This window comes from Hippoglossus stenolepis, chromosome 3 (genome assembly GCF_022539355.2).
Source record: "Hippoglossus stenolepis isolate QCI-W04-F060 chromosome 3, HSTE1.2, whole genome shotgun sequence".
NCBI classification, from domain to species: domain Eukaryota; kingdom Metazoa; phylum Chordata; class Actinopteri; order Pleuronectiformes; family Pleuronectidae; genus Hippoglossus; species Hippoglossus stenolepis.
The window spans coordinates 2,500,167-2,510,973 of NC_061485.1; the positions used below are offsets into that span (position 1 = coordinate 2,500,167).

At 41.9% G+C, this 10,807-nt stretch overlaps 1 protein-coding gene and 1 long non-coding RNA gene across 2 annotated transcripts; both read left to right on the forward strand.

Moving 5' to 3' along the window:
- The first annotated feature begins 620 nt into the window (after nucleotides 1-620).
- On the forward strand, nucleotides 621-5,282 carry sec13 (SEC13 homolog, nuclear pore and COPII coat complex component). Its single transcript, XM_035152806.1, has 9 exons — nucleotides 621-757; nucleotides 949-993; nucleotides 1,907-2,022; nucleotides 2,231-2,382; nucleotides 2,696-2,829; nucleotides 3,032-3,165; nucleotides 3,423-3,543; nucleotides 4,068-4,214; nucleotides 4,311-5,282. The coding sequence occupies exons 1-9, from the start codon at nucleotides 755-757 to the stop codon at nucleotides 4,419-4,421; spliced, it is 963 nt and encodes a 320-aa protein (XP_035008697.1). The 5' UTR covers nucleotides 621-754; the 3' UTR covers nucleotides 4,422-5,282.
- Nucleotides 5,283-5,806: 524 nt separating this feature from the next.
- LOC118105113 lies at nucleotides 5,807-10,576 on the forward strand. The gene is made up of 4 exons (XR_004695094.2): nucleotides 5,807-5,867; nucleotides 9,999-10,123; nucleotides 10,208-10,348; nucleotides 10,449-10,576. It is a non-coding gene; the product is annotated as an uncharacterized LOC118105113 (long non-coding RNA).
- The last annotated feature ends 231 nt before the right edge of the window (nucleotides 10,577-10,807 follow it).

Genomic DNA, 10,807 nt, shown 5'->3' on the forward strand with positions numbered 1-10,807 from the left:
AGATGCTTCAGAACTTGGCTGAGAGTTTGAAAGTTTTCTTCAGTATCACCGGGATCTCGAGACAGTTCCATGTGAACATTGCTAATTGGAACTCCGAACAGGGAATTCAGCATAGATGTAGTGGTGCCAGTGTCAAAATAAAAGCAAATACGGTCTCGAATCAAGGTTCAAAAGGGTAAAATCAGCTGAGATCAGGTTTTCATTTCCACACAAAAATCCAAATTTACATTAATAAACCACAGACTGGTCAAATAAGAATAAAACGATGGAACATGAGCAGAGACAAACGTGCAACCCACAATAAAAACAATTATTATGGGATGAGATTTAATGTTTATCCTCTTTGCTTAATATTAAGGAACATTTATACACCGACATGTTAAGGTTTTGTGGACGACAACAATAGTAATAAGTAGTTATGTTGTTATTTATTGGAAGTGTGGTCCCTCTTTGATTAATTTAGTAAAAAAAAAGAAAATAATAACAACAATAAACAAATATATATATATGAATATCAATCACCTGTCAAAAAGAAAAAGTTAAACATTGAAAACGTTTTATTTGATTTTTTCTAAGCTAAAATAAAACGTTGGTAGGTGGGAACCTTTGTTCGTCGTGTCTCGTTTCCTCCGGTGGGATCAGTCGTGGGACCGGGGATCTGCACTTGTTGCCACGTCGGACGCACCGGGCGGTGAAGCTCAGCTCGTCTCGTTCAGGACTCAACACACTGGTGTTCGGTGTTTCCTGCGCAGACATGGTGAGTTTAACCTCCTTGGACCCGAGCTAACGGCCGTTCGACGTCTCCCGCGGACGTGACAGGGAAGCTAGCCTGTTAGCGGACATGCTAACCGCGGAGGGCTAACCACCAGAGTTACACTGCAATCTCCTGTGTGTGTTTAATCCTGATGTGTGTGTTTAATCCTGATGTGTGTGTTTGTGGTTTTCCAGGTTTCTGTCATCAACACGGTGGACACGTCGCACGAGGACATGATCGTAAGTTGTGTTTCCGGGGAATGAGGCTAACGTTAGCTTGTTGCTACATGGGCAGGTTTCATTAAGTGCACGTAGATGCTAACAGTAGCACAGAGGTATTGTAACAAGTCTTCACGTTGCTTGTTGGTCATTTTACATCAGGACGATATGAGCTGATTGGTTTTGTCCATTTGTTATTAAAACAGTTGAGCTAACGATTAGCTACGTTTTTCAAAATAAAAGTCCAATTATTGTGTGTAGTCTTTCTATGAGATTTGATGCTTTTATTCTTTGTAACTGTCCCGTTTTTGTGTAGATATGAACTGATCAGACAAAACAACACATCCGACTGAGTCTCTATAGACATACACGACATTTATTAGAACAAATGTATAATCGATCATCTTTGAATTGATCAGGATTGTAATGAAATCACGAGTTGCCACTGTAATGTGAATGAGTTGATATTTATGTCGTCTCTTGTGTTTGTGGGATAAACAAATATATAATTGTTCCTTTTATTATAAACGTCCATTTGCCTTGTTTCTTCAGAATGAATTCCGGTGTTGACGTCTGCTTGTGTTCAGGAATAACGATGAATCAAACAAATCACAACCTTGATTCTGTTCATGTTACTTATGATGTTGTCAGTGTTGCTGTCAATATAAAAGTATTTGGTTAAGGTTGAATAATTGATACGATTGATAATTGATGTGTTTATAATGACACTTCATTAAGTGATGAAGGAGAACCTGCAGCTCGCTTGAGTTAAAGAGGCAGAAGTTTAAAGGAGCTCAAAGAGAGTAAACGTTGTTCTTAGTTTCATCAGGACGACACAAACACCACTTTAGACGATTCATCATGTTGCTAGATGTGAAACTCAGTGGCCACTGAATTAGCCAAACATCAGCTCATTTGTTTCTCTGTGTTTCAGCACGATGCCCAGATGGATTACTACGGCACTCGACTGGCCACCTGTTCGTCTGATCGCACCGTGAAGATCTTCGATGTCAGAAACGGAGGTCAGATACTGGTGGCAGACCTCAGAGGGTAAGAAACCGAAGTTTGACAACTGATCTGGGAAACTGAATCTGAAAATGTCCCTTTTTTTAATTTAATTAATTTCCACTACAAATGTTCTTGAATCTGTGACACTGGATCCACATGTAAGATGTTCTCTCCTGTATATTTGACATCCTAAGTTTCACATGGAGGATTTTGAACTGAGTTTGAGTACGTCTCTGTGTTTCTGTTGCAGCCACGAGGGTCCCGTGTGGCAGGTAGCGTGGGCTCACCCGATGTTTGGCAACATCCTGGCGTCCTGTTCCTACGACCGCAAAGTCATCGTCTGGAAGGAGGAGAACGGAGCCTGGGACAAGATGTACGAATACACCGGACATGAGTCATCAGGTCAGTAGATCTCCGGGTGAAATAACATCGCACCTGAGCTCTTTGTGTCTCAGTGCTCTTTTCCTATAGAGTTTAAACTTTGTTTCTTCTTGCTGATTTCCCCTGGAAAGATGCAGGATTTCATTGAGTTTATCTTTCACTTCTCGTGTGTTTCCTTCCTTTGGAAACAGAGACTCAGGGATTTTGTCAGTAACATAGTGTCGGTGCTGACCGGTGAATTAGACTCGTCAACAAAAGATAAAGTAAATTCTAACCGTTGTGTCGTTCTCTTGAGACCTTTGTCCTCTTCCTAACTCCACTTGTGTGTCTGCAGTGAACTCTGTCTGCTGGGGTCCCTATGAATTCGGTCTTATCTTGGCCTGCGGCAGCTCAGACGGAGCCATTTCCCTCCTCACATTTACTGGAGATCAGCAGTGGGACGTCAAGAAGATCAGCAACGCACACACTGTGAGTCTGTCACACACTTTTCAGTAATGCCCAACTTTAATTTAATCATTGCATGTAATGAAATGTAGTGTTAAATGTTTAAATTCTCTATATATGCTGTTTTTCAGTGCTCCGCTCCTTGTTCCTGATTTATCTGCAGTCTATTTTTCTATCCCATTTGCTTTGACGTCTCTTTATGAACTGGGTTGTAATCCTCCTGCAGATCGGCTGTAACGCAGTGAGCTGGGCTCCTGCTGTGGTTCCAGGCAGCCTCATCGATCAGCCGTCAGGACAGAAACCAAACTACGTCAAACGCTTTGTCTCCGGAGGCTGCGACAACCTGGTCAAACTCTGGAAGTATGTTCGTGTTTAGTGAGCTGTTCAAGACGCATGTTTTTAGTGACTTGAGACAATCGTAGAGTTGCAGAGTCACACGTTCTGTGCTGAATGTGCATTCGATATTGAATTTCAGGGTTTTTAAAGAAGCTTGTTTGGTAGAATGGAGGGTGGATGAAGAAGACACTGAAGAGATTTGAGTTGTCTTTGTTATCTTTGTATTTTTAATGAAATTTAACTTTCACTGTTTTCTTTTTACTCTGTGTCCTCGCCTGCAGAGAGGAGGACGGTCAGTGGAAGGAGGACCAGAAGCTGGAGGCCCACAGCGATTGGGTGAGAGACGTGGGCTGGGCTCCATCTATTGGACTTCCCACCAGCACCATCGCAAGTTGTTCCCAGGTGAGATTTTTATCCCCCCTCCACTTAAATATTTATTGGCAAAGATGTGTATCATTAAACACTGATGGTGGCTGCAAAACAAAGCAAAGGAACAGTTTGAAAGATGAATTTGTATCCCTCCATCAGTCCAACTGTTTGATGTATTTAATTATAGTTCTGTCCCAACGTCACCATTGTCCTTTTTTAATTTTTATCTCATCTGGGCTTCTTGTCAGAGATTTCCTACTTAGGTTACCTTCCTCAGGTTATTTATAACAAATTAAGTCTTGGATCCTCTTTCAGGTGTTCAGTCGATGTGAATTTATTCGATTGTACCACTAGGTGGACCCAGAGATGACGTCCAGTTCAGTCTAAATCCTGATTTACAAACCATCACTGGACGTGTCATCATAAACAGGCTGATTAATCTTTATTGCCCCTGAGGCAGAGTGAGAGAAAAGCTTTATTTACAGCTACTTAGAAACCAACGGCGTCTCCTCCACTGCATGAGACACGTTCACTGTTCCCTTTGTACCGTCCCCCAGGACGGACGCGTGTTCATCTGGACCTGTGACGACCCGGCAGGAAACACCTGGACGACCAAACTGCTCCATAAGTTCAACGATGTGGTCTGGCACGTCAGCTGGTCCATCACTGGGAACATCCTGGCTGTTTCTGGAGGAGACAACAAGGTAGTTTCTATAAAGTCGTAGAGATTTTTACCCATAATGTAATAATTCAGATTCATTGTGTGGAAAGTGATCTTTTCCCGACCTGTACTTTTGTAGGTGACGTTGTGGAAGGAGTCGATGGACGGTCAGTGGGCCTGTATCAGCGACGTCAGCAAGGGGCAGGGCGCCGTCTCCACCATCACAGACACACAACAGAACGAGCAGTGACACACACACACAACAACAACAGTAATCAACATGTCAGACATTTAAACAAACAACAAAACGTCCACAGCCATTGAGCGAAGTTTTTAAGGCTTCAGAATGAGCTGGATGCCTTTTTGCCCGTTTCTAAACTTTATCAGAAAGAAGAGAAACCACCGTTGAACCAATGTTTGTTTGTTTCTTTTCCTTTTGATGATGTTTTGGATGACTGATGATAATTACCTGAAGATTTGTATCAGATGCACATTACTTTAAAATCCATTCTACCCCCGCCCGCCTTCTCATCCCACGATGCTCTGCTCCTGAAACATTCCACCTCCATCGGCGGAGAACAAAAACCACCGAGAGGATCCCAGCATCCTCGGCAGCAGCTGTCCATCGACTTTCATTATGTGTGTTTGCCATTTAATCCACACCCAGAAAACAACCAAATCTTTGCTCTGCTGTTCAACTGTAAAATGTATTTGGTGAAAAACCAGATTCACTTCTGAGGCTGAAAACAGATTCTCACGTTCACACAGTGAGACAATTCTGCCTGGTTTCTACGTGAGAAAAACTCAAACCTAAACTCCAGAGAATAAATAAAATCAATTATCAAGTGAACTGTTGACGAGTTCAGATTCTTTTCATCACGTGCCAGAGGTTGATTGACAGGAATCAGGTCGTCAACAGGTGTTCAAGTAAAACAAGTTCCGCCTTAATTCCTCAGCCACGACACTGCTACGGCAACCATACCTGAATACATCAACATGTTGCCATGACGACCACGAATGGAACTTTTTTTTCTTTCATTTTTGAAATCAGAAACCAGTGATGTTTTTTTGGCTTCATATTTGATGTAATTAAATAACTTTAATGTTAAAACACGGTCTTGTTTCTTTTCTGTTGCGTCAGTCGTGATGTCAAACATCAAACTGCAGAGTTAAGATAAGAGACTTCAGGAGAAATCTTCACCCTCGGCTCTGAACGTCAGGACTCTACGGGATGAAGACCTGCAACTTCCGGTCTGTAACAAGCAAAGCTCCGTTACAACAGAGTCAAACGCTGGAGTGCTTTTACTTTGAAAGGGGTTCAGGAAGTGTTGTCAATCCGTTTGTGACACAGACAGATGAACATTGTGGTTCACAGCAGAATAAACAGAACATGAGCTTTCACCTGAGTTTCAATGTTTATCTGATGAATTCATGTCACAAACATAAATTCATCAGATAAACATTGTGGATCAGCTGGTTCTTGTTTCTATGGTAATGAAGAGAAACTTTATTTATTATTATTCTATAAAAGATATTTCATCAGTTAAATTAACTCTCCCCCCCACACACACACACACACACAATCACACACAGAGTCAGGTGATTTCCAGTAACTACAGAGAGGAGGAGGAGGAGCCAGTGTCAGACTTGTTCTAACAAGAAGGAGCAGACGGAGGAGACGTGAAGTCTGAGGCTGGTGAGTGTTCAGCAACATTTATATTATTTACAGAGGTGGGAAGTAACGAAGTACAAATTTCTGTACTTTCTACTTATTATATTCTCAAAACTGACTCGTTACTTGAGCAGCGGAGGTTGGAGCAACGCGCGTGCCCCCTGCCTCGGGAGATGCGCAGGCGTTTTTGCCGTCGGGGGCAGCGCTAGGCCCTAAGCGTCCGGAGGTTGGTCGGGCTGCCTTGGTCGACCGGGGTCGAGCAGGCTGTACCGGAAATGATCCCTCCGCAGGTTCCCCTTCAGAAACTTTGTGAAGAGTTTTACTTCCTCTAGATCAGGGGTCACCAACCTTTTTGAAACTGAGAGCTACTTCAAAAGGTACTGAGTAGTACGAAGGGCTACTTGTTTGATACAAACTTCCTGAATAACAAAGTTGCACAGATCACCTTTTAATAATAATAATAATATATGTGAAGAGACTGTCTGATCACGTAAATGTTAATTATTCCTCACAATAATTATTAACAATGATTTCCACAACAATGATGGTAGGAAACAGATATATTAAAACATGCAACATTTATTTCTGTTAATCTGTTTCAACATTTGAAAGTCAGAGGTATCACATCTCTGATATTTTTGTAAATATCTTTCTTGACAGTTTTGTATGAATAAGCACATTTGTAGCATTTTGTTCAAAATCACACCTGTTATATTTTCTACAATTTTTTAGGAAATCATTAACTTAACTATCTTCAAATCATGTCTCGTTTGTACTAACCACTACCATTGTAACATTTTTGAACAAATCATGAACTCTGTCCCATGTTTATACAAATTATCAGTTATGTAAGAATCTACTCTTTCACATTTTTAAATGAATCCTATTACATTAGTACTAATCACCAAATCTGTAGCATTTTTAACAAATCATAAAATCTGTTACACTTTTTGAACAAATTATTTTTCACATTTTTGTGCAATATTTGAGTTTAATGTCATTTCAATGAAAACACGTTATCTCTTTCTTTGTCTGTAGATGTCTCTTAGTGGGAAGCCTGGCATTGTATCCTGTTCACCAATGTACTGTAATCTGGTGTATAATTTGACACTGCAACTCTGAGTGAGTCTTGTAGATGTGCATCAGTAAGGCGTGTTCTGTGTTTGTTCTTGATGAAGTTCACGTTAGAAAAGGCTGATTCACAGAGATAGGTTGAACCAAAAAGGCAGGCAACTTTCATAGCTGCTGTCCTCTTCAACATTGCAGAGTGTTACCTCTTAATAGATCGTTGAACATAGGTCTAGGCATGCATGTCATTTTTGAAATGAAGACTGAGTGATCAAGTAACTTTCTCAATCTTGTCATGACTTTCAAGTCAATTGTCATTAAACTGTAGAGTTCAAAATTACTTACACTCATCAGACTTCACCTTGCAGCTCACAGTTCAAATGGTTCAGTTTCCCAGTGATGTCCGTTAAAAATGCAAGGTCAATTATCCACTCAGTGCCCTCGAGCAGCGAGGCGTCTTCCCCTTTCGATTGCATGAACTGTTTGATTTCACCCAAAAGTGACAAAAAACACTGCAAAATTCGTCCCCTGCTGAGCCATCGGATTTCTGTGTGTAGTAACAGGTCACCATATTCAGCTGACAGCTCCTCCAATAGCACCTTGAATGTCCTGTGTTGTTTGGCTTTGGAGTGGATGCCATTTATGATCTTCACGACAGGAGTCGTCACATGATCAAAGCCGGTTACTTTTGCACATAGCGCCTGCTGGTGAATGATGCAGTGGTAATGTAGAAATGTTGGGAAGTTTGGGTCACCTTTGCATTGCGCAATGAAGCCTGCATGCCGGCCCGTCATGGCGGGAGCCCCGTCTGTTGTCACCGACACCAGCTTTTCTAATGGTACCTTTTTCTCCACGAAGAACCTCTTCACCGCGTTGTAAATGTCAATTCCCCTCGTTGTTGTCTTCAGGGACAGAAGTGTCAGGACTTCTTCTTTTGTGGAGAAATCATCAAACACCATTCGGATAAACATCATCAGCTGAGCTGTACTGGTGTTGTCCACGGACTCGTCACACTGGATGCTAAACCACCTGCACTTAACCAGATCCCGGTCCAGTTGCTCTATCAAGTTTTCAGACATAGCCGACACTCTTCTAACCATCGTACTTGCCCCCAGTTGGACATCGGAGAGAGCGGAGATGGCATCAGGACCATTCTTCTCGTCTTTGAACACAGTGTTTGCAACTATCATCATTGCTTCTTTCAAGACCTCCCCGTCCGAAAAGGCTTTCTTGTTCTTTATCAAACAATGTGCAGCTCTAAACGAAGCTTCAGTTGCTTTTTGTGATTGTATCACCGGCCTCGTGAAAAAAGACTGTCGTTTGCCCAAAGCTGCCTTTAAGTCACGGGGCTTTTTCTGTCCGTAGTGCGCTGCCAGGTGGGTAGTTAGCATGGAAGCTTTTGTGACACGTACTGAAGTGTCTCTCCACATTGTGCCGCTTTGCCGTCGCAACAGTTGCCCCACAAATGAGACACACACATTTTTCTTTCACTGTCGTAAAAAATAACTCTTCCTCCCAATCATTATGAAAATAGTATATTTTCTTTCGCTTTTCTTCATGTTTTCTTTAGTTTGGGGGGTAAAAAACACATCTAGCTCGCCATCGTTGCTGCTCCCGCTAGCTTGTCTCAGCATAGAGTGAGATGGCGGTTTGACTTTTTTTTTTATTTCAAATTTCAGTTTTTCTTTTTTTTCTTTTTTTTTCTTTTTCTTTTTTTAATTTAGAGCATGCCTTGCGGGCGACTCGCAGGGTCCCTGCGGGCGACCAGGTGCCCACGGGCAGCGTGTTGGCTACCTCTGCTCTAGATAGTGAGTTTGATCGACTTCTCGGCGCTCCGCCAGGGCCGTGACCAACTCTGGCAGGGCCGATCCGAGGACCTCACTAAACCATCCAATGGGGAGTAGCGATGTGTGTACAAAGGGCAGGGACGTAATCAACAGGAGCAGATTCCCCATCCATTTATTCCCTTTAGAATTATCCAGGTGCTCCTGCAGGAGCTCGGTTCAGTCTTTATTATTCTGTCTGAATTTGGCAGCAAAACTAGACTGTGTCCAGAGAGTTTTCTCTTAGCACTGTGCAGGTTGTTACAAAAGAGGGAAACTATCCTATTTGTGTGCCTAGGACTTGTTTCCTTTTGCTGAGTTATCATAAGGGGCATTGTGTATCACTGCTACTACTGATTAGAAAGTGAAAGGTCCATGTTTAGTGATATTTACAGAATTGTTTAGTGGTTATACTGTGGTCTATTAGTGTTCTGAGGCAGACACAAGAGCCACTTGTTTATTCTGTTGTGTTGGTTCTTTGTTGTCCCCTGAAGTTCAGATGCACTAGTCCATTACTATTTGAACCTCAGCATCTGGGGCTCAAAATGTGTCAAATTATACAGTATATGTATATTTTTGTTAGAATTTTTCAGTCAGTTGAAATAAAACCTGAAGAGAACAGTTTTGGGTTGGTTTGTGTCTGTATAGACTATAAAAATCACTTTGCATTTTTAATTTTGGTAGTTGTACTTTTACTTTTGATACTTAAGTACATTTACTTACATTACATTTACATTTACTTACATTACATTACATTACATTTACAGAAGTCATTTTCTGACGGGTGACTTTAACTTTTACCGGAGTCACTTTCAGGTAAGATATCTGTACTTTTACTCAAGTATGGCTTTCAAGTACTTTATACACCACTGATTATTTATTATTATTATTGTCTGTAATAGATATTTCATGAGTTAAGTTACAAACAGCAGTTTTAATTTTAACACACACTTACACACACGTTTGTAGTTTGATGTTAGTGAGGACACTCATTGGCATAATTCCTTCCCTAGCCCCTAAACCTAACCATCCAAACTAAATGACTAAACCTGAACCTAACCTCAACCTAATTCTAACTCTAACCCTAAAACCAAGTCTTAACCCCCAAACGGTCCATTAAAGGGGGGGGGGGGGTCACAAAGTGAGGACCAGTCAAAAGGTCCTCACTCCACAGGTTGTAGGCTCAAACTGGTCCTCACAAAGAAGCTGTACAAGAACACACACACACTCACTCACACACACTTTTTCTACTCGTGGACTTTAGAGAGAAGAAGATTCAGGATGAACTTCTGTCAGTCAATCAACAGTTTGACTCAACGCTGTGATTGGCTGAGTCCAACACATTAAACCTACAACTGTCTCAGGTTACCGTGACAACAGGGACACAGTGTAGGAGGGTTGACTCTGTTATATTTGAAGAAACGTACCTGGCTTCATTGTGTGTGTTTGAGCTCACAGTGTTTTTCCTCTCAGACTGAAGATGAGTGGTTATGAGGAGGAAGAGGAGGACAGAGCAGAGTCTCCAGGGTCCAGCTGTGTGTCTCTGAAGAGTGACCAGTCCAAAGGACGTCTTCCTCCAGACTTCAGTAATGAACCTGGACCCTCACACACAAAGTAAGAGACCTGCTACAAACATGTGAACCTCCAAACTGAATCCTCAGAGAATGAACCAGTGAATGATGTGTTCTGAATAAAAACATGTTTGTGTTTGCAGAGGTCAGGACCACAGACTGAGAGCAGAGTCTCCAGGGTTCAGCTGTGTGTCTCTGAAGAGTGACCGGTCCATGAGAGATCCTCTAAACTTCAGTAATGAACCTGGACCCTCACACACAGAGTAAGAGACTGTTTCTACTGTGACCTGCTCTGAAGAGGATTTAGTTTCCTCTAGTGTGGCCCCTGCATTAGGACACAGCTTCATTGAAGTTGGTGACTAATCTCTCAGAATCACTCAAAGAGCTCAGACCTCCACCAAGAACCAACACGCTCCTTATGAAACCACTTTGAGATTCACTAGAGACTCATTTTGATTTGGATCTGCACCAAATTCCACACACTGGTAAACATCAGTCCTCT